The sequence below is a fragment of the Camelus dromedarius genome, chromosome 30, assembly GCF_036321535.1.
Source record: "Camelus dromedarius isolate mCamDro1 chromosome 30, mCamDro1.pat, whole genome shotgun sequence".
Classification (NCBI taxonomy): Eukaryota; Metazoa; Chordata; class Mammalia; order Artiodactyla; family Camelidae; genus Camelus; species Camelus dromedarius.
The window spans coordinates 9591957-9616313 of record NC_087465.1 but is presented as its reverse complement, the minus strand read 5'-3'; the positions used below and the strand labels follow the sequence as shown (position 1 = coordinate 9616313).

At 36.1% G+C, this 24357-nt stretch overlaps 1 protein-coding gene across 4 annotated transcripts in view; it reads left to right on the top strand.

Annotated features, from left to right (window-relative positions):
- Positions 1 to 16790, top strand: part of MYBL1 (MYB proto-oncogene like 1) — a 32229-nt gene extending 15439 nt beyond the window's left edge. Inside the window, exons 7-16 of one of the 4 annotated variants that reach the window (XR_010378473.1) lie at positions 777 to 851; positions 1489 to 1593; positions 4934 to 5167; positions 6173 to 6541; positions 8446 to 8588; positions 9019 to 9133; positions 11995 to 12111; positions 12200 to 12304; positions 12802 to 12919; positions 14152 to 14289. Coding sequence is in view for 3 of the 4 variants with exons in the window: in XM_010988068.3 (XP_010986370.1) it covers positions 777 to 851; positions 1489 to 1593; positions 4934 to 5167; positions 6173 to 6541; positions 8446 to 8588; positions 9019 to 9133; positions 11995 to 12111; positions 12200 to 12304; positions 12740 to 12919; positions 14152 to 14280 (1572 nt within the window). In the remaining variant the exon portion in view is untranslated. The other 3 variants (XM_010988068.3, XM_010988139.3, XM_031441540.2) reach the window with 3 other exon arrangements.
- The last annotated feature ends 7567 nt before the right edge of the window (positions 16791 to 24357 follow it).

The following is a 24357-nucleotide window of genomic DNA, read 5'->3' as shown; positions in this document are numbered from 1 at the left end:
ATGATACTGCATATGAAAGTGACTTAGGTGGGCCATTATGGAAAATAGACCATTTCAAATTTATATTTAAGTTTTTAAGATTTTAAAAAAGACTTTCGTATTTCTTCCCACCACTGCACACTAAATTTGCATGCAACTGCAAAATTTTTATTACAGATACTTTAGAAAAGAAACAGAATCAACTCTTAGTCTATTGTCAGAGTATTAAAAAGTACATGAGTGATTCTACTTGTTTTTGAAGACAAGGACTAGAAACAGCCTCTGTTTTCACATCTTTCTGTACACAGATTGCAAGGGGTGGTGGTAGGAGTAGGAGATAAGGATACTGAAAACTACTGTAGGCTCCATCTTCTTGAGCGCTTCACGTGGACCAGCCCCTTCCTCTGAAGAATGGGAACACAGTTACTTTGTCTTCTCCAGAAGATAGAGCAATCCTTTAATAGCAGATTTTTAAAAATATTTGGTGGATATTGCAGATAATAAAAGACTGGCTGATAAATCTAGTCAAATAATTCTCATATTTCATTCAGAAGAAAACAGGTCTTTCCTAAGAGCTAATGACTTTCAATCAGTAGATTCTAAGAATGGAGATGTAATTATTAGTTAAGAAATTATTATTTAAAAAAAAAGAAGAAACTATAGTACATAATATTTAAAGTTAACAGAGACAGAGTTTTTAATGTTGATATTTTATTCTGTTTTTGTGCTTTGCTTCAGATTTAAAAGCATTTATATAGTGTTATATGTATGATATTAATGTTTTAATTACTTTCTAGATCCCGGGCTATCAGTATTTATCACCTGAAGGCAATTGTGTAGAACATGTTCAGACGTCTTCTGCCTTTATTCAGGTAACTTTTATTTATTAAAAACAAAAAACAAAAACAAAAACAAAAACAACTGCAACAACAAAGGAAACACTTTCAAACATTTCCAAGTCTAATAGTGCCTATTTCCTCATCTATAAAACTAGGGCAAAAACAATGCTATCCGACCTATTTGAATATTATACCATTAATGGAGAAAGTTTGTAAATGCGTTTGAGAAATGTAAACCGTACAAATGTAAGATACTCCACAGCATCAGAGGGTGGTTCTTTCATTCTTCCAACTTAGAGCATTCAGGTTATGAATGCACATATTTTTGCTAAAATGGATAGAATATGTACATTGAGTCAATAAATTAAAACAGAGTTCACACATAAGTTTGTAAACTGACATAGATGATACAATGCAAGTTTTGTTTTTTTAATATGTTTAAATTTCCCAAATCTTTTCTGATAAATTGAAAACATTTACCAGCACTTCTTTAAAGGGGGTACCAGATGGATTATGATACTGAGTATTTGGGATTTAGTAGTAGTAAGCTTTATTAGAGAAAATAGATTTTATGTTGCATAGAAGAAAATAAAAACTAGAACATTCATAATAATAATAAAGCAATTATGTAAGTAGCCTGTTTTTTTCTCTTTTATTTAATTTATTTTAGCAACCCTTTGTTGATGAAGATCCTGATAAGGAAAAAAAAATAAAGGAACTTGAGTTGCTTCTAATGTCAGCTGAGAATGAAGTTAGAAGAAAGCGAATTCCATCAGTAAGAAATAAGCTTAAGTGTTTAGATTTTATTGTTAGAATCGTATATATGCTTTATATGGTTTTATAGTTTTATAGTTTTATAATTTTATTGACTTTTGTATGCCAGCAAGTGGAAAGCGTATTCATCGTGACTTCAGATTTTAATATGGACTGAAAATAGTTTTTCTGATTTACAGCTCTGAGGTTGCCTGTTTTTGATATGCATCTCTTTGAACATAGTTCACAATGTTCTGTATTAAGATATTTCTTGAATCATAAATATCAAGCAAATTTATGATATAATTTTTGATGTGCATATTTTTGAAAATTTTATGTGGTTTAGATTAGGCTTTGGTTTTATTTTAGACATTCCATGTAATAATGGCCTTAATAGAAACAAAGGCTAAAAAACACCAAGGAATTTATAGATGTATAGAGATTTATGTGCTTCAAAATTAGTTTTATTCTCTTAGAAAAATTTTTCCCTTTTACTATATTTAGAATACAAATTCAGTAAATTGGAAAAAGTAATAATGGTAAAAATATGGGAAAAGTGAACATTTCAATTTTATGCTCTCTAAAGAAATTTTTCTGTGGATGTTGGGTTTTGGTTACTAGGTATGAAAACTGGTCTGAGATTTGGTTGACGAGAACAGCTCGGAGTATTGAATCGGAATAAGTGGTAATGATTCTAGCTAAGTTAACAGGCTGTGCTAGATGTATTAAAAGGAAAAAGAGTTTATATTTAACTGACAATTTAAAAAGTTTAATATCCTGGGACTTTGTACATTTAGGAAAGTATTTTTCTTGGTTTGGGGCTGAATGAGGGGACAGTACATTTACAGTGACTAAGAACTAACAAAGTTATGAAATAGACTAACCTGAGAACTTGAAATAGCATTACGAGGCAACTAGTGATGTCTTTATACCACTTCAGAAAATATTAATGAAAACGTTACATTTGTTAATTGTAATAGATGAGCTATATACACCATGGGAAAAGTAATTTTTGTTTTGAAACTGCAAAAACCATGGGTAAATAGGAAGATCTAATCTAAGGGTACTTATTTTAAAGTTAATTTTGGTTTTATTAAGAAGCTGCAAATAAATATTCATGGTAAGAGAGTCTACATTTGTAGACAATATATTCATGTTTAAGCACATTTTCTATTTTTTTGATAGTAGTCATTTTTTAATTTAACAGGATATAATTCGCTAAAAGAACTGGCATTTTGCATTAAAAAGGGAGAAAGTTATTAATTTGTTTTTTAGAATTTGCTATCTAAAATTAACTCTCATAAAAATCTTGTTGAAGGAGATTCTAGAGGGAAGTTGCTGTACCCAGTGTAATAGACTCCATACATATATAAAATATGTATCCTATTCTAATGTATTTTCTGGGGGTTTTTTTTGTTTTATTTTTTGGCAAGGGAGGTAATTAGGTTTGTTTGTTTATTTATTTTTAGAGGAGGTACTGGTGATTGAACCCAGGACCTTGTGCATGCTAAGCATGCACTCTACTGCTTGAGCTATACCCTCCCCTGTATGTATTCTATTCTAAATAATTATGTGATAATAATGACTGCCATTTTACCAAGTATTCATCATGTTCCACTATTGTTGATGTGTTACATGTACTCCTGGTAGTCCTTATATTAACTCTGCAAAGTAGGTGATTTGTTGCTAGGGATTCAGAATCAGGTGTGTACGATTGCAAACTTATGGTTTTGCCAGTGGGCCTAGTAACCTCCCTCTTTGAATCTTTTTCCCACCTGCAGGCTTACTTGAAATATATATGGTTTGGAAGCTGTATCCAGAAAGTGATTGTAAACTCAGAAGGTGGTTATGCTAGTGAAATAAGATTGCTTTAATTTCTTTTATTTATAGGAAACTTTAAAACAAGTGGAACTTGTTTTGCAACAATGTTGAAAATTAATTTTTTCACCTTAACTTGAAATTTAACATTTTAGTATTGTGAATATCTGGCACATTCTAGTGATTTTTAATAGTAATGGGTACCATTTATTGAGGGCTTCCTTATGGACTGAGCACTATGCTTTCTAAAATATGGTAGTTACTAGCCACATTTAATTTAAAATTTAAAAATTCAGCCTCTCAGTTGCACTAGCTACAATTTTGTTGCTTATATGGCTAGTGGTGCCCATATTGAGCAGTTTCAGGTGCAGAACCTTTTTGTCACCTCAGAGGGTTCTGTTTGACAGTGCTATACACTTTACATCCTGTTTCTTTTTGTTTTTTTGAGGTATAATTAACATAGCACCATAATTTTAAGGTGTTCGGTATAATGATTTTTACTCACTTATACTGTGAAGTGATTACCATAATAAGTTTAATGAATACCCATAATGAATACTCATAAATACCAAAAAAATTTATTTTTCCTTGTGATGAGAACTCTTAGGATCTACTATTTTTAACAGTTTTCAAATTATATATAATTTCTTAATCATAGCTCTTCAAGGTCAGGTCTCTTCTTTTTCATCAAGAGACACTAGGGATCTAGGCTCAAAAGATAAGTAAATTGCTATGTACATCTCTAGAGAGATAAAGAAAAATGACACCATCCTTGAATTCAAAGGCCTGTTCTGCAGTTGTGACACATAAGAAACAGGATCCAGTGAGATAAAATAAGTCACTTAGTTTTATAGGAGCTCATAGGACACTGAGATTTATGTGGTCTGAGGAGTTCCTGGAAGAAAGCCTCTTTGAGCTCAGTATTGAAAGTTAGGCAATGATTATATATCAGCGAAATAGGTGAACTAGAACATTGTTATAAATGGAACAGGTAAAAGTGTATAATAAGATGATGTGTTTTCCAATACTTAAAGTGTATCATACTTAAATGAGGAAGGAGAGTTCTCCCTGCTCAGCGGATTGAACATCTACATAAGGGGAGCAGCAGGCTGTGCAAAGGCACGTTGGGGTAAGCTTGTGACCAGCTCATCAGGGAACTGCAGGTAGCGCAGCTGGGTGTTCAGTATTCCCCGGGGGGGTAGGGCTTGTGAGTGGGAGTGCTGGGAGATGAAGTTTGAAAGGTGGAGAAATGCCAGATTCTAGTAGTTTGGACCTTATGTTGTAGTATACACATGCTAGGTTTACCTCACTGTGACTTTATAGATTCTAAAAAGTTTATTAGAAAGAAGAAATATAGTCAAGATGAAGTTTAATGAAAAAACATATTTTTATCAGTTTTGAGGAATGGTGGTATAGTTGCTACTGTATTTTTTAGCCGAAATGTTGTGAAGTGTGTTGTTCAAGAAGATACTCTTACTTAAAGTCTAAATTTTTGCTTAGAATGGGAATGAGAAATAGCGTTCAGATTTCTTTTGTATTTTTAGCAACCTGGAAGCTTTTCTAGCTGGTCTGGTAGTTTCCTCATGGATGATAGCGTGTCTAATACGCTAAACAGCCTCGAGGAGCACGCCGCGGAGTTTTACAGAATGGATGACACTCAGGCCGTGTCTGCTCAGCAGAGCTCCCCCACGAAGTTCCTGGCTGTGGAGGCAAATGCTGTGCTGTCCTCCCTACAGACCATCCCAGAATTCGCAGAGACTCTGGAACTTATTGAATCTGTAAGTCTGAAATTGTCAAAAGCTCAATGTTAATGATGTGATTTCAGGGACATTGACCAATTTTATGTTATGCGTTCTTTTATGTCATGCTTAATTTTGATCTGATGTTTTGCAGTGAATTCTGGCAAAATATATATATATATTTATTTGTTTATTAATTAATTATACAAGTGGTACAAGTATATTAGAGATAGCTGGAAACTAGAGAATACTGTAAAGAAGAAAATTAAAATGAGTTAATAATTTGAGGTATTTCCTTTCAAGCTGGGTTCTATACATATAAAACACACATGTGTGTATATTTTTGAACCCAAATATACACTAATGTATTATGTTTGTGGATTTTTCCCATACTACATAATGAGCATGTCTCTATTTTCTTAACTCTTTTTTTAAATTTGAATTTTAATGGCTTCATGATGTTCTATCATGTGAATGTAACAAAATTTATTAACCCAACACACTGTTATTATTGGATATTCATGTTGTGTCCAGTTTCTAAGTATTACGAGTTAAAGAACGTATTATGTAAAGTTGTGTGCAAAATCATGATTATGTCCTTAGGCTAAGTTGAATTTTTGGATCATAGTGTATGACCATTTTGAGGATGTTCCATGCTCATTACCACGTGATTATGTAGGTGCAGAATAGGCTGTAAAGTTTTCTAATGTGGAATCGAATATGAAGTTTTATGATGAATTGTACTCTTTTATGACAACTTAAAATAATTTGTTCTTTTTATTTAAAGTACTTTGGCAGTAAGCTTCAGCTACAGAATTAGATGAAATATTATTCTGGGATGTTCAGAATTGGAGTTGTAGAAGCATTATCTGCTTTTCTCAGATGGTCTTGCTTAAAAAAAAAAAGATGACCCAAGGAAAGCCTATTTCTGCTGATAAAAAATGAGTAGTTAATTAACTCTGGAAATCATCATACTGTGTTCAAGATTAGATTTAACTAGGTTATGGCATTCATAACGTTCGTTGGAAATTTAATTTGTTGCAGGATCCCGTAGCATGGAGTGATGTTACTAGCTTTGATCTTTCCGATGCTGCTGCTTCTCCCGTCAAGTCCACCCCAGTTAAACTAATGCGGATTCAACACAATGAAGGAGCCATGGAATGTCAAGTTAACGTCAGTCTTGTACTTGAAGGGAAAAAAACCAGTTGTAACGGTGCAGATGGTGAGGCTGTTCCTTTAACATCCCCAAATGTGGCCAAGTTTAGCACTCCCCCAACCATCCTCAGAAAGAAGAGAAGGATGCGAGTGGGTCAGTCCCCGGGCAGCGAACTTGGCGATGGCTCGTTCAGCGACGGCGGTAATACAGCACTAAAGCACACACCAGTGAAAACACTACCATTTTCTCCTTCACAGGTAGGAATGTTGTTTTTGATTATGTTTCCAGATGTTGAGGAGCTGGATTAAATTAGGTCTTTAATATCCATACTAGCAGTTCGTTGCTTTGCTGACACATAAAAATGGATAATGTATTTAAACGTATACATGAGAATGCTAAGCCACGATAAATCAGAAAAGTATCTCACAAAATAAAGTAGCTGCATTACAGTACCTTACAATTTTTAGGGCTAAAAGGGATGCTTTAGATGTGTAATTCTACGTCTTTATAGGACTCATCAGGAAATAGGCCCAGAAAGGTAAAATAATTTGCCCAAAGTTATCTAATGGCAGAGCTGAGACTGAAAGCCAGTTTCCTGACTGACTGTTCAGCAGGTGTCAGGTATCTGTGCCCATAGAGAGCTGCTCCCCGTAAGACTTCCGTGTGTCGGAAGTTCTTCTAGGGATGTCAGGAACTACCACTTTCTCCTGGAGTTATATCCCTGGGCAGCAGATAATTATGTCAGAGCAAACTGTACCTTTTATTTTATAATACTGTCTTTATTAATGAACGCTATGTTCTAGGCTGTGCGCTAAACACTTTTCTTAATACGACACCTTGGTTAACGCTCTTTCAAAAAACCTTAGGAGGTAGGTGGAATGAAATTGAGAAGTTAAACTATCTGTCCAAGGTCAGTTAGTAAGAAAGAGAAGGAGCTGGTGTTTGCTGAAAGTGTCTTGACAGAGGTTGAAAAGTTTTATGGGAGAAGACAGAAGTTTAATGGTCAAGTAAACTTGGAGCATGTTGGGGATATAATTGGAGGTGCATTTTGATACTGGAAGGATGAGGATCTGGCAGTAAGTACACAACCCCTGTGTTCTCTGAAAACCATGCCCCCTGTGCTTCAGGGGTTGCCATTTACATAGGCTACAATGTAAGTAGTGTGTCCCTACCCCCATCCTCAAGAGTTACAAAGCATCTTGAGGAAGGTGAACCAGGTTTGGGCACAGTAGCATTTTTCTATCTTTGGAGTTTTGCATGCTAATAATTTTTGTTTAAGAGTAAATTCTAAGGTAGAAAATGACTGAGAAGGTGAGACATGATTATAAAGACCTTGTATCCCATAGCAAAGGGTTGTTTGGATTTTATTCTTTGATTGATGGCATCTCTACAGTGTTTTAAGGTTTGACTGCTGATCTTAGGATTAAATACATTGAAAATATTAGGAGCCAGAACTGATGGCACTAGAATTCTCCAGTTATAAGTAGCATTAAAGCAGTTTCTACTTTTTCCTACCATTGCTTCTACTCTGTTGGGTAAAAGAATAAATTAGTATTTCACAGTTGTATGTAAATTAAGATCCAGTAAATTGTGTTGTTTGGAAAATGGACTCTGTGATACCAGTTTTGGCTGTTCAGAGGTTCTGAGCTCTTTTCTAAATAGGCAGATTTGCTAGAGAGATTTATTTCTCATTAGCAAAACATTATTATTATATTCTGAATTCTAAATATTCTCATGGAAAAGAACACTTAAGATCATTTATTAATAAAATAATAAAACTTTTTTTAGTTATGCTGTTGTACAAAACTTATATTTAACAGCAGCTATTTATGTTTTCTGTATATTCCTATTTGATAATATATACTGTTTGGAAATTTTTTTTATTGTGTTTTGTAACTTTTAATATTTGTTAAATGGTCATTTCTTGAATGCCTGTTACGTGTTAAACAGTGTTCTAAGAGCTAGGGTGGCAGTGATGAGCAGAACAGAAATTCCTGCTCTCATGGAGCTTAATTTTTATGGAATGGAATGTAAATGTAGTATTACTGATAATCCTTTCCTAAAAGGAATGAAGAAATAATTTGAAAATCTTGCCAGTTTAAATTTTGTGTAGGGATTTTGACATTTTAGACATTGTATTTAATCTCTCTTCCTTTTTTAGTTTTTCAACACATGTCCTGGAAATGAACAAGTTAACATAGAAAATCCTTCATTCACATCAACCCCTATCTGTGGGCAGAAAGTTCTTATTACAACTCCTCTTCATAAGGAAACAACCCCCAAAGATCAAAAGGAAAATGTCGGGTAAGTAGGTATTAAATGATTGTGTTAGGAAAATGGGAAGCACGGTTTCATGAGTACATTAGCTTTTTGTCCATTTATACATGTATCATAGTCCCTATCCATGTGGGACTTAGAATTAAAATAAAAATAAATCATAACCTTATGTTTTACCCCTGGGAGACTGAAAACCAGCTAAATAGAGTATAAAACTTTGACTTCAAGCAAACATTTTAAATAATTTTCTCTACATTTGTCTTTTTTCTGTTTTAAGATGATTGCTTCAACTAAGAATCAGTTTAGGCAGGCATACTTTAACACACTCTTAGAAGGTTTGAATAAAGTGTTTGTATATGCAAGATAAATTTAGTGTGTGCTTTTATCGTGGCTTTGCCTTCCTTAACTATAAAAATCAAATTTTGACTGTAATACAAATATCTAAATGATTGAATAGGTTTAGAACACCTACCATTAGAAGATCTATTTTGGGTACCACACCAAGAACTCCTACTCCTTTTAAGAATGCACTTGCTGCTCAGGAGAAGAAATATGGACCTCTTAAAATTGTGGTATGTATACTCCTTTTATTTTTAAGAATTTTCCTAATTTTAATAAGATGCAAATTTTGATTTTTATTCTTGATTTTTAACATTAAAAAAAGATGTTCACTGAACCAGATTAAAAAGCTTTTACCCCTTAATTTATAAGTTTGAATTTGTGTTAATCTTTTTCCTTGTAAATTTTTGTTTCGCTTGTTGTGGATTCATGCTTTCTTTACATTATATCATCTAGAGAAGGTAAATCCAGTGTCAGTGTCCATTTCTTAATACTAAAACCCACCTTTTAGTAGTTTCAGTAAAGTTACCTAGAGTAGAATAAAATAAATTTGATATACATAAGCACTTTTCTAATAATATTTTTGAAACTGATTAATCAGGATACCTCTTTAAGGTTCAGTTTCCTCTTCTATTCAGTGGAGATTATAAAACACACCCCAGGGGTTATTTGTGAAGGTAAAAGATAATTTAAGGGGTTGATACTAAGTTTTGGAAATATGTGCTTCGTTGATATGATTACTATTTTAATCATAGTGGTAACAGCAGTAGTTCATGAATGGAGACGGGAGGTGTTATCTTTCATATATATATATAGTCAACTCTGAAGTACCTTAAGTGAGCCATGGGCAGTCTAATTCTAGGCAGATATAGAGTCTGACAAACTGGGTTTAATAAAAAGAAAGTATGATTTTTTAAATATTGGTCACTTCCAAGGTACTCTGGTTATGTTCTATTTTTAGTCACATTTTGGGTAGATTAATTAATAAATTCTAGTTTATTTGATTTAATCAATTTCTACCAGAAATGTCAGACTCTCAAGTCTTCTAGCCTTTCCCCCCCTCCTTTTTTTAATTACTGTTTTAGAGGGTAAATAGTAGGACTGATCAAGTCTTTTTGTCACTTACTCCATATACTGCTGTGAACAATTATATTCTCTTTAGAGTTCTCTAAACTTTTTAGTTTTTATGCATATACACAAAATAAAAATAAGATCACACTTTTTGTACTGTTTTGTAACCTGTTTAAAATTAGTAAATTGTATGTATGCTATAATTTTTAATGTTTGTGTAATATTCCATTGTATGAAATTACCTAATTGATTTAACTAATCCATTTCAGTATTTTGTTACTCATTTAAAAAAACTGTCATTAATTCAACAAATATTGATTGAGTGCCTTATAGGTGCTAGGCTTTGGGGATGTAATGTTAACATGTCGGGTATGGTTCCTGCCTTCATAGGGGTGTGTAGCCTAATTGGAAATTAGACAAATAAACAATTACTTGAAGACATTTAAAAATTTCTCCAGTGCTTCAGGGTCATTTGGTCAATGTTTTATGTTGAATAAAAACTATCATTTTAATAATAGTGTGCAAGAAATTAGGTTTCAAGTGACCTAAAGTGCCTGTAAGTTTGTACTTGTTTGGGAAGGATTTATCCATTGCCAAAACAGATAATTTTCATCAGCAATTTAAGATAAAAGGAAAGTATTGATTTTGTAATTAAAATTGTTAAAATATCTATAGGCTCATTGGCAGTGAACTGACTTTTCATTCCTCCTGCTCCTCATGCTCCAGTTTTTACTGAGCACCTAGTATGTGCTAACCACTGAGCTCTCTAATGTGTCTTACTATGAGTCAAATGCACTTCTTAGAGATTGGCTTTAGAATTTTAATCAGGTACATCTTAATTATATGTTGCTTTCTTAATAAACATTGATTCGTCTGATGTTTATTGAAAATTACTCAGAAACCTTGGAAGTTCTTTAAATATAAATCTATTAATTTTGGTATTCCCTAACCTGAGGAGTGTTAAGTGCAGCAGTTCTTTTTCTTTGTCACATTAGGACAATTAAGAGAATAATTGTTGGTGGTGATGAATTCATCTATGTCTTAGCCATAGGACATTTGTATTCTTACAGGGGAAACAACAGATTCCAGATTTCTTTTTAAGAACGTCTAATGTATGTTCTTTGTGAAATGTAATCTTTAGAACAAAAGCTCTTGGAGCAACACACAGACATACTGACATGATTCCTTCAGGTCTCAGGCTGTAGAAGAGAGCACTTTAAAATCTATTTCCATTTTTAAAGTTTTTGTAAGTACTGTGAAATCTCATTTATATATGACTGCTGTTCTTCCTGACTTTATTGACTGGAGACATGGGCTAAACAAATCTTGGTTATGGTAGATATTAAGTTTGATATAATTAAAATTTTTTCTGAATATATGGTGTGCCTAGCTATTTGATAGAAAGGTGGATGAATAGTATTTTGAGACTATTTCATTATTCAGCCCACATTCAAGTTTTTTGTTTCCTGCTCTTCCACACTCCAGTACACACACACACACTTCTTGAACACTGTGTCTCAGCTTTAAGCTTAAGGCTAGGTGTGCAGAGATCTATACACAGATGAAAAAGATGTCACCACTGCTCTTAAGTAACTCACATTTAGTGGTAAGAAAACCCTGCTAACTAGTGGTTACACACACTCTTAACTAGTACCATAGAAGTAGAAAAAGGAGAGCTAGTGTAGTCCCAGTTTGTTCTGTATTTCCTATTTTTATGTAAAAATACTTGGGGAAATAATCTTTCTTTTCTGTTTAATTGTGAGGATCCTGATTGAAGCAGGAGCTGTAATAGGTTCCCCAAAAGGAAGATTTTTGTTTAGTTCCCTAGAGTGAACTTGGAATGTGCAAAATTATTTTTGTCATAGAATGGATTAGTTCATTAATTTATTCAACTTATGTATCTGTAGGTTACCAGGAGAAAATTATGCCAATAATGAAAAAGTGTAAAAGTTGGGTTTCTATATATGGGGAGAAAAAGGAATTGGTATAAAAGACTTTAAAAATCCTTTAAAAAATAATTTAGTCACAGCCACTTGCCTTCTTGGAAGAAGATATTCGGGAAGTTTTGAAAGAAGAAACTGGAACAGACATATTCCTCAAAGAGGAGGATGAACCTGCTTACAAAAGCTGCAAACAAGAGGTAATCTTTCAGTATCATTGTTAATAAAAGTCATATTGTGTTCAAGTGACTTCACCATAATGTTCCTATTATAAATTATTCATTCTAGCATACTGCTTCTGTAAGGAAAGTCAGAAAATCACTAGTCTTAGATAACTGGGAAAAAGAAGAACCAGGTATTCAACTATTGACGGAAGACATTTCAGACACGCAGGTTTGTAAAGAATTTTTCTTTTATTGAGATGGTTGCTTTAAGTCCTGGTGGTTCTTACATTTTACTCACTGTGTGGCTAGTCCATCAGAGATACATAGAGTTTCCTTTAGTATTATTCTGCCTAATTCGATTAACTGAAGAGAATATTTTATTTACTTCCTTGCTTTTTAAATTTGTTTTGTTCTCAGAGGAGTTAGCTCTCATATGTATGATGTCAAAACATGGTAGTTCTCAAAACTTTACATTTCAGTATTCACCTTTGGTTTATTTCTGAAATATTTAATTTTACTGCATTACTAGAAACTTCATCAGAGCCCAAAGCTTTCTTGGAGGGAAATGAACAGGGCTTCCACTACCACTTACTCAGTCGTCCCTCCATTTGTCTCCATTTCTGGATTAGTTATTCTACTTTCCTCTTTGTTTTTTCTCTCTTAGTCAGAAAATATATTTACAACATCTTTATTAATGATACCATTATTGGAAATACATGACAATAGGTGCAACTTGACTCCTGAAAAACAAGATATAAATTCAACCAACAAAACATATACACTTAATAAAAAGAAACCAAACCCTAACACTTCCAAAGTTGTCACATTGGAAAAGAATCTTCAGGTATGAATTTATAAATTTCTTTCAGTGATTTTTGTTGTTGTTTATTCAATTATCACTTTGGACTTACTGATTACAAATTATACTTTTTCTTTTACATTCAGAATTGATGAGAACAGTAACTAGAGATTCACTATTATTTTGTCACTCAAACTAGATTTGGGTTTTTGAGAGACTCACTCATCATAGCACATATAAACTCAACAATTGGAATTGTAGCCAGAGACTTCTGGTGATCTCTGATGCACTATTTCATTTTTAAACTAAAGATATCTAAATCTACTTCTGGTACCTCTTCTCTTATAATAAATAATTGTAGCCTTAATTGCTACCTTTAAAGGGTAAGTGGTTGGAAGCAGTTTCAGCTTGGTTTTTGTTGGTATAATGGTTTCCAGTGAACTTTCTGGTTTAAAGTTGTAAAGCAAAATCCTTTTTTCTGATGATGTGCAGCCATTATGTAGCTGCAAATGAAGGCTGGAGAAATTTTTACTATTATATTATCTTCAGAATTCAACCCAGAGAATTTGAGAGGTCATTGAAGGGGAAGTTTGCTGCTTTACACCTCAGTGACTGCAGAACTAGCATTCCTTGAAAACATGTCTGGTGATCAGATGGGCCACCTCCTCTTTCTTGAGTCACTGCTTTTTGTAGAGCGACGTAACACATTCTCGTAATCCATTTAAAATGATCTGATTTACCAGTGTTTTAACACAACTTTTCAGGAAAATTTATTACATAGCAGGGTATTTCTCTAACGTGGCAACCTTACTCTATAACAAGGGAAGAAAACAAGAGAAATAAACCTAAACCTGACTTTGTGTTACGAACGTAGTCTCTAATCTGTAGGATATAAAGCATTCTCGGCTCATTTTTTGACATTATATCGTCTCTTTAACTCTTTTGCTACACTTTGAAGCAGTAAAGACTGACATTTCTTTCCATGTTAAGACTGATTTGATTTGGGGTAGGAGAGCTGTGGGAACAAAACTTTTAAACTGCCTTCACAGGGCTGTAAACACTATAAATAGCTAAAAAATTGATCATAAATATTTTAGTATGTATTTTTGAAACATCATTTTATAAAGAGAATCACAATGTCATTATCAGAAAATTTTTGCAGTAAGTACTTACCAAATAATCCAATCAATTACTTGATTTTTTAAAAAGTCTAATTGTGAGGTAGAATGGGTAGTTATTTTAGTAATTTTCACATCACTTTAATATTTCCTTTCTAGTCAAATTGTGAATGGGAGACAGTGGTTTATGGGAAGACAGAAGACCAGCTTATCATGACTGAACAAGCAAGAAGATATCTGAGTACTTACACGGCTACCAGCAGCACTTCAAGAGCCCTCATACTGTGATTGTTATGAAAACTGATGAAATGCCCCACTCCCTTACTGGATTCTATACTAAATTAGGTTGCAATGAAATTTTTTGTCAATTAATTGATTTTAAAGTTTTAACACAGCCCTAAAACGGTTTGCATCCTTTTTCATATTGGGCAGGCGGAAGGCTAGGCACTTAAGTAAGGGGTACGTAGGCATTTTCATAGTTTATTTTTTAAGAGATGAGATTTTTTAAAATTGTTTTTTAAAGATGGGAAAATCATATTAGAATGTTCATGGATCTTCTAAAAGCAAATTCTCATGTATTTTCTTCAGAAGATACATGTTGTTCCTCTCTTGACGCTGCAGTTCTGTTACAGATAGGTCTTATGAGTATGTATGATTTCTGAAATTAGTCTATGTCTGTGAAGCACATATGGTTTTATGAAGTACTTTTGCCTCTGTGCTGATTTACTTGGCTACCATTTACAGAGAAACACAGTGGGAAGGAATTTAAGAGAAAGAAAGTTGCACTACTAATTTTTCATATTTTTCAAAAAACAGTAAAATTAACTACAGTGTTAAATGTATTTATTTGAGCATAGTACTAAAAACAAAAGGCATCGCAAAAAGATTTTTTCCTTATTAGTAAAGAGTCAGTATTTTCTTCTTAAATCTCAGAAGAGCTGAGAGTCTTGTTGAATGTATTGTACAGTGTGTAGGAGCAGGAAAAATGTAAATTGGGAAGAAGTCTGTCTTTATAATTTATTTTTCATTTTTAAAGCTTAAATGTAGATATTTATACCTATACAGGGTGTCTAGAAGCCAGTGTTGTTTCCTGTTATTACAGCTAACAAAGAACAATTTTGACTTTTTAAAGTATGCAACCAATAGTAAGTTATAGCTGCAAAGAATACAATATCTATACTGTATGTCACATCCACTTAAATATTGCACTATGTCCTTTAAATCATGTTGGTTATAAAGTAGTTCTAAAAATGTACTAAATAATAATTTAATATTTTCTGTTTAAATTATATGGGGGGTCATAAATTAATCTGGTGATTTGTATATGTGTTTGAAATTTTTGCATTTTGTTTAAAAAATAATATGGTACTTTGGTCCCTAAAAACAGTCTGCACTTAGAAGTTTATTATATTTACTCAATGTTTCAGAAGTAGAGAACATTATCTTTTATTTATAAAAATATTTGTCCTTTTATAAATGTTTTGTGTTTCTCTACAGGTTACAACAGTTGCTTCAGTTGCCTGTTTTAGGTGTTTGCACTTATTTTATTTCTTTTTGAAAGAATGTCTTTATTTGCTTTTGTGTAGAGATTTTATGTAATTTTTTTTGAGACATATAATGGTGTGCTGTCAACCTAAACACTGACAGGTAAATAGGATTGTACACTATAGTTTTAATTATTTGTAATTGACACACTCTCTCCCTCTCCACTCCTGAAGTATGCTGCTATATAAAATAGCAGACCTGGCTTGCTGCTAAGAGAGAAGGAAAGAGCGACCAACACTTGCACTGTGTGAGAAGATAAGCAAATGATGGCAAGTTCTCAAGTTAACTTAATGGAATCAACCATTACCAGGCAAACTCTTGCAAAAACCAAAATACTATGCCTTAAAAACAGCTTAAGATTCTCTGATGTTTTTATGTTAATAGAAATGGAAGCACTAAGTATTTCAATGCCTCGCTCTTGAACAGTAGACCTAAAAGGGTTTTAAGCTATTTAAATCTACTTGCTTATTTTTGCATATTATATGTAGTGAGAAGTGAAGAAAACGTGTGGTACTAAGATTATGCCTTGTTGATAACAAATAGATAAACCAATTTGAGTCTTCATAGCGTGTTTGTTAAGTATGTTGATTGCTTCTTAATTAGTGAACTTCTCACAGAAATTTCACTTTGTAAAACCAATAATTGTAGCAAAATCATACTGAATCATTTCAATTTCAGTTACCTTGAACTAATAGCACATAATGGTTCCTTTTTTTCTTTCTTTCTTTTTTTAATGTAGCGCTTAGCTGGTTTTGATGTACATAGTCTCCAATCACCAAAGTATAATATCTTGGAAGAGCTATATTTTTTTAAAGCATAGTTTTTCTTGAGCATTAAATTATCCCAAATGTAATATATTGCAGATAAGCTTGGGCTTACTGGACATAGTACATATTTGGGTTGGTATTGGTTGAATCCTCCAGTTAACTGCTTTGTTGCTTTTTGCAAGAAGATTTTTAATCTTAAACATGTCAGGCATCTTAAGTCACCTTTATACTGTTGTGTTCATTTGAATTTCTTTCAGTATGTTATAAAAATGCCAGACATAAATGTAGCAGCCATACTTGCATGGAAACTGACTACACATATGTAATACTGCATTTTGTTGTAAGGTTTTCATATTAATTCAGCAATTAATTACCCTGACTAAATTGAGTTTTTTGATGTATGGGAAAACTTTCATTTGTAAGAGAATCTTGCATACAATGTTGACTGTTAACATCCAAAATAAAGCATCTGTGTACAAGCAGGCATGGCGTTGCTCATTTCACTTTGGTTTTGCGTTTTCTGGTATTGATTGAACCCTTAGGGACTTAACCGAACACGCTGTTCTTAGACCTTTTTTCTCCTTTAGAACTCCCTTTATGAGTGATTTTATTTGTTAACACAACTTGACCTCTTTACTTAAGAGCCCCATTCAGAGCCATATTTTCAGCTGCCTTCAGATGTTTCCGTATGACTCTTCTGTCAGCTCCTTGAGTGCAGTGTGTCCTTTTTCCCCCACCTTGGACCTGCCCCTCCTTAGTTCTGTCTCTCAGTGGTGCTGCACTCCCTTCGCTCTCCCATTGAGGAATCTGCCTCTCCATCACCCTCCACAATGAAACCTCTTGTAAATCCTCAGCCCACATAAGATCACAGCTCTGATTCCTTCATCTCACTTGGATTATTGCACAAGTCACTCTGATCTCCACTCTATAGAAATAGCAAGAAATTGTGCTGTGACTTCAAGGTGTCACCTAGGCAAGGTCAACTGGTTGCCCAGTCAGGTCTGTGCAGTATTACACTGCCTCAGTGAATTTGTTACCATCCAGATTTTACCTTTAGCCTTCTAGGCTTAGAAATCTTAAGTGGATTAACCCACTGAAAATGAGTTATACCTCTCAGTAGAATGCTTATGTCAAGTGTTCACGTGAGACTAACACATGAAACCAGAATGCTAATTTATTAATGTACCATGTGAACTATAACTGCTGAGAAGTATAACTCCTTATATGTGAGCATAAAGAAGCAAACAAAACCACACAAATCTGATCACATCTTTCCTGTTGAAAGACCTTCCATGGTTGTCTGTTGCCTAAATAATAATTCTCTTCCGTCTTCACTTCTTGACCTGGGCCTGGTGACTTGGATCTTCAAGAACGTATGTGTGTATGCTTCTGTCTCCATGCCTGTGTTTGTAATGCTCTCTCAGAGCTGCTTTTCTTTGCCTACCTGTTAGAATTTTACTCAGCCTTCAAAGCGCAGGGCTGTGAATTATTTCCTGATCATCCTGGTGCCTGCATGAAACTTTCCCACTAGACTTTATGTTTTGAAGAGTAGGGATTGCTATTTAGAGCTCCTGCCTCCAGCATGGTGCTTAGAAAATCTCAGTGTTAAATTGGAAAAAAGTTCAAAGATTAGTCATGGCTCTATCAGAAAATATTAACCAGACTTATTTTACACAGTAGGTTATGAGTAGCTTTGGTTTCTTAGTTAACTGCATGAAAAAAATGATTTTGTTAACATCTTTTAGCTCATTTTATAAAACCATGTGATTTCCTGCCTGATCTATCCAGTTATAGAGTGGTAGGCTTGCCAGCCAATCAGACTTTTAATTGTGATGTAAAACAGATGGGAGGTTTTGAAGAGGTACTTCCCACTCAGGAACTCTGTGAGAAGTAAAAAATTTATTTTTAATTATGTAGTGTAGGGTAAAACGAACCAAGTGAAGTTCCATCAGAACTTTTCACTTTCTCCTTTTCTGGCTTTTTTTTTTTCTTTAATAGATACCGTCAAGAGGACGTTAAAAATATTGGTCGAAAACCAAGATAAAGTATACCAGGAAAAAAATTATTCATGGCTGACGTGTTGGGAAGGTAGTGATTTTCAAAACTTTTTAGTATCTTGGCATCAGTACATTAAAAGCTGTTGAGTTTGAGCAAACTCAGTATTAAAAGCAGTGTACTATACTGCCCTCACTTTTCAAGGTCTCGGATCGGTGTACTTATTCAAGTTCCAAGTACGGAATGTGCTAGATTTGAGTGGATTTTCCTGGCCAGCACAGGATAGGAAGGAGGGACATTGACTTAACTCTGATTTTACTACTGTAATTTTGCCAGTCATAGCTCAGAAGATTGGATCAGAATTTGACATAATTTCCTAAGCCCCGATGCAATTAGCACTTACTTATTTGTTCAACTGGCAACTAACACATATGAGTGCTTTGAGAACCTGGCACTAGGTACTGGGGATACTGTGGTAAGTAGCGCATGACCCTGCCTTTGAGGAAGCCGATATTCTAGAAGGAGAGATGAGTAAGTATGTGACAGAAATGGCATCTCTTCTCCCTTGGCCGAAAGTGCGATAGGATCAAGTAGCCAAGTTTCATTTGAGAATAAGGGAATGGTCACTGCCCAGATAGTGTGGATTTCTCCCCTCTCCCCTTACATTATGGAAAATTGTTGGCCCAGGGGTCTTCCACCACCTGGGAAGTTCACAGACTAAAAGTTTCAGTACAAGTAGCAGCTGCAACTGTGTGCCAGCCGCATACATGATCTCATGTAATCCTCCTAACAACTCTTATTAGGTAAACATTTTATAATCCACTTTTATGGACTTGGAAACAGGCTTAGGTTAAGAGGCTTGTCCAAATGCAACACAATGCTGAGCCGGGATTCATTCAGTCATCTGAGATTTGATTGTTTAAAATTAAGCATGAGGCACAAAAGAGTCCACAGTATATGATTCTATTTCTATAAAGGTATAAAAACAGGCAAAACTAATGTATACTGTGAGAAGTCAGGACAGTGCTACCTTGGGTGGGGAGGGGTTGTTGAAAGGATGCTGGAGGGGTCGTCTGGAGTGCCGCAAAGCTCCACTTCTTGCTCTGAGTGCTGATTGTATCGATGTGTTTACATTCGTACAAACTCAAGCTCTACTGTTATGTGCATTTTATGTATGTACATTATACTTTAACAACAAGTTTTTAAAAGTGAAGCCTAGGTTGGATAGTAGAGGAAAATAAAGCTCTGCCCGAGCAAGATGTAACGTATTATTCCTTGCACTATTCCATTCATACGCTTACACGTAGGAGTCTGCAATGCTGGCACTCAGTTACGAACCTCTCACCATTATTCTCTAGCATCGCTGGGCCCATTTCTTCTGAAGAAGTAAATTTATGCTTAGTTTCTACATGGAATAAGTGAGTATTTCCTTGGGCTGTATATACCAAATATACCAAAATTTTATGTGTAAAAGCTTACTCTCCTCCACCACGTGAACCCTTGTCACAGTTCCCCATAAATACTTCACAGTTACATCTCTGTGCCTTGCCTCTACCTTCAAGTTCATGCTTCCACTCCCACCCCACCGAAATTTCGATAATCACCAAATTACACATCTATCTAATGTGGTCCACTAATTACTTTATACTTTATCAACTGCATTTCTTTGTAGCACAAATGTGTTATTATCTTGTTTGTTTAATGCTAACATTCTCTTAACCAATATACCCTTAATTTACTCATCTGATGGACCCACATTCTTCATCCCCAAACTCCCCAGCACCAGGAGGCTAACAGGCCTTCTCCAGGTTATTGAACCTTCTGCTCAATTAACAATGAGTGCAAATAATGTCAGCTAAGAGGGCTTCTGCAGCATTGCTTTAAAGTTTAAGAATATATTTAACCCAATATATTCAAAATAGTATCATTGTAACATGTGATCAACATACATCATTAATGCGGTATTTTACATTCTTTTTTACACTCTAAGTCTGAAATCCAATGTGCACTTTACACACATCTCAGTTAAGAGCAGTCATATTTCAAGGGCTCAGTAGTCATGTGTGGTGAGTGGCTATTGCACTGGGCAGTGCCGTTCTAAACAATGAGGAATTTACTGAGAAAATGTTTTGTAATTCAGAGGGAACACTGCCTATTTCTGGCCACAACATGACAACTTCGGAAGTCACAGTCGCTGTAAGCCTTCCTTCCTCCCTCCATTCCGTCTTCCCCTGTATTCTCCCTGAGCCTTTTGGAGTTCATTATGTTAATCCCAGCCCTTCTCCCTACTGACCGTGGGGCTGTGGAGGTCCACACATTCTTTAACCTCCGTGGGACTGTCTCTCTCAGCGGACTGTAAGCTCCAAGGGAATGCTGACGGAGTTTAGCGCACCGCCTGGAACTGTGCAGAACACAAAGGATGTGACAGCGAGCAAAAGCAAGCAGCCCAGGAGCACATTTAAACCTGGGACAGGAGACAGAACTCCACGTGTGGTGAAGGAGAGACACCAGTCCCAGGAGAGGCTGTGACAATGGAAACAGGTCTGTTTACTCAGGAGAGAGTTGTGTTGCAGTAAGGTCTGGCAGATGGATGGGCATGAGGTAAGCAGGTAAAGAAGACTGCGGAACAGCAGGTTGAGGCCTGTGAAGGGAGGGGCATTCCACGTGCAAAGACCCTAAGGCCAGAGGGGCCAAAGTGGTGAAAATACAGAGAAGGCGGCTGGCGGATGGCGCAGAGCAGGCTCCGGGGAAGAGGGTCCAGCATTCCCTGGGGGCGGATGTGGTGGGGATTGACAGGCGGGCAGTGAATTCTGCAGTGCTCTTGTAATCAGCACCTGAGGACGGGGAAGGATGGGGCAGAGGGAGATGAAGGCCTTGGCCAAGTCCATGGGGAGCTCTGAGCCTCGCACAGCCCTTCAAGTCATTCCACGTCAGGTGAGGAAGCCAGGACTTTCCAGCCCTGGGTCTGTCACTGAAAGGGGCCTGCCTTGTGGGAGGACTATCTCAGCAGAGGCAATTCTTTGACTTCAGTTCCTCTGCAGACAAAGAGGCTGAGAGAGAAAAGGAGGAACTCTTGGTGTGGAACGCACCATTAGAGATCTGAGAATAAACAATTTCTGAAACAATCCTTGGAAAGAATAGGGAACGGATTTGAAACACAGGGGAACTGCCAAGCAGCACGGAGGACTTGTTTTAAGTTGGTAAGTGTGAATTCAGGCCCTCGGCTAGGTCTGTGATGACGCTTCTGTGTTCACTCAGCCCCACCTGTCCCCTGGGCAGTGATATGCATCTGCTCTGCCCTTGGCCTCCCCATCAGGGTCCGCTGATCTGGTGCAGCAGCAGAGCGAGCAGACAGCATACCCATCTGCTGAAGGACGGAGGGCAAGGGAGTGTGGAATATTATCAAGGAAGGTGGTTCATGGAATAGGCAGGATCCCCTCCTCTGGAAGTCACTTTGGCCCTTCTGAGCTTTCATTGCACTTTATCTGTCCCTCACTTGTGGTTGTCATTAGTGTTTTATTGCTATAGCTCTTTATGTGTGCCTTAGCTCCTCCTGCAGATCTGTAGCTCTTGAAGAATTCTAGCTCCCATTGGGCCCTCAGCAAATATTTCTAAATGTTCTAGAATGTTGTTTTATTCTGACTCACCTACACTGACTTCATGTATAGCTTAGCCAAGTATTTGTTAGGGGAAGAGGAGGGGGGCCTGGGTCCACACTCCAGGTTCCTCATTCCTTCATTCACTCAACAAATATTGACCATAACCATAAACTAGGAGGGATAGATCAGACCTGGTTCCAATCTTATGGGATTTAACGTTTAGTAGGGAGAGAGACACACTAAACAAATAATTACCCCAATGAATATATAAGCACAAACCATGATGAGCATTGTGGAGGAGAGGAATGCAGTGCTTCACGGATGTCCATAATGAAGGAATGCAGCTAGAGGGGTGGTCAGGCAAGGAAGGCTTCCCTAGGGAAATGATGCTTGAGCAGAATCCCCAACTGCAGAAGGGGTCAAGAGGGAGAGATAAAATACAAGAATATGAACAGAATGAGGCTAAAATTATTTACTGGTAGGCATTTGCTACCCAGGCTCTACACTGGAATACACCTCCAGCCTGCACAGTCCCTCAGCAGGACAGGCTCTCTCTGCTCCCAGTGCATCCCCTGAAACAATGCATTCTAGATCAGAGGCCACAGCTGCAAGAGGTGTCAGGTGCAGCCTGGATTGACCTCAGTGTATTTCAAAGTTTTAGGAGGGCACCTGGTTGGGTAGTGGGAAGAAAGAATATCAGCTCTCAGGAAAGCTGTTTGACCTCCTGGTTCTCAGTTACCAGTTGTAGCTACTTCTCACAAGAGCTTCCCCTTGAAACATGCACAGTCTGTTACTGTAACTATATTGAATCTAGAAAAATCAAACCCAACATATACTATTAGCGCCTTACCAGTTACTGTAATAGTCGCCATACTGTGTTTACTTCTGTCATTAAGTCCCATGGGACTCTAGAGTTTATTGAAATAGTATTAAAAAAAAAAAACCTTGAAATGACTTGAAAGGCATATAAAAGCAGCTATTGGATAAATTCTTTCTTTAAAAACAATGTAATAACAAATAGTCTACATTGGATTTAGTTTATGGATTTTTCTTAGACAATTTTAACTTCTAGGTTAGTTGGTTTTTATCTCCCACCTGGCTCTTGCCCATAATCTTGTCATTCCTGCTCAAGGAATGCTGAAACCATGCCCACAAAGTTACCAGAAGCTAACGGGGATTCTTGAGCTTGTCTTGCAGAGAAACAGGCAGGGAAACAGCTTGTTAAAACATGGCCGCTCGTAAACTGCCTTCACTGTTTAAGCTCACTTTAATTATGTTTTCTTTCTTTTTTCTCTTTAATTGCATGGCTTTGCAGCTTCGCAGAGCCCAGAGATTTTACAGGAACTCAAGGGGCAGCAGCTCTTGTCTGTACTAAAGCTGGTTGGTACCACTAACCGTAAGATTGGGCCTGCGCAGTGTCTGATGAATGGCATTTTGACATCAGAGGACTGGGAAATGTCACCCTAAGATCACACTAAGTGCCTGCTTTTTTTTTTTTTTTTTCAATACTTTATTTATTTTTTATTTATTTTTTGTTTTGGGAGGAAGGTAATTAGGTTTATTTACTTACTTATTTTAATGGAGGTACTGGGGATTGAACCCAGTACCTCGTGCATGCTAAGCGTGCACTCTACCATTGAGCTAGACCCTCCCTCTAAGTGCTTGCTTTTTGAATAAGAAGAAGCATGTAACCCAGATACACCTGCACAGAACACCGATGACCTCACCTTTCCCCCTTTTCCCGATCACCTTTCCCCCACACCTAAGACCTCTCTGCTTATCCTATATTCCAACCCCCTTGACTTCAGGGAGGTGGATCTGAGATTTGTTCTCTCATCTCTTCGCTTGGCTGCCTTGTGAATAACCTGATGGCTGCGAAGCTCGGCATCTCAGCTTTTGGCTTGCTCTGATCGGCAAACTGACCTGGTTGGGTAATAATAGCCACTCATCTTATTCAAGTCACTGTGCTCAATTACTTTGGATCATAGATGTTTGAAATAGAAAAATCTTAGATCTCTTAGTAAAATGGGAATGAATATACTAAACTACACTGTGTTAATTTCCTGTTGCTTCTGTAACAGATTACCACAAATTTATTGGCTTAAAACAACACAAATTTATTATCTTACAGTCTGGAAGTTAGAAATTTGAAGTCACTTTCAACAGGCTAACATCAAGGGGTCAGAAACCCTGAATTCCTTCTAGAGGTTCTAGGAGAAAATCCATTTCCTTGCATTTTCTGGCTCTTAGAGGCTGCCTACATTCCTTGGCTCAAGGTCCCTTCCTCCATCTTCAAAGCCAGGAACGGTTGGTGGAATCTTCCTCATGCTACCTCCCTCTTACATCAAATCTCCCTCTGTCTCCTTTGTGATTACACTGGGTCCCCCTGGATAATCCAGACTAATCTCTCCATGTCAAGATCCTTAACATAATCACACTTGTTGAGTCCTTTTTACCAA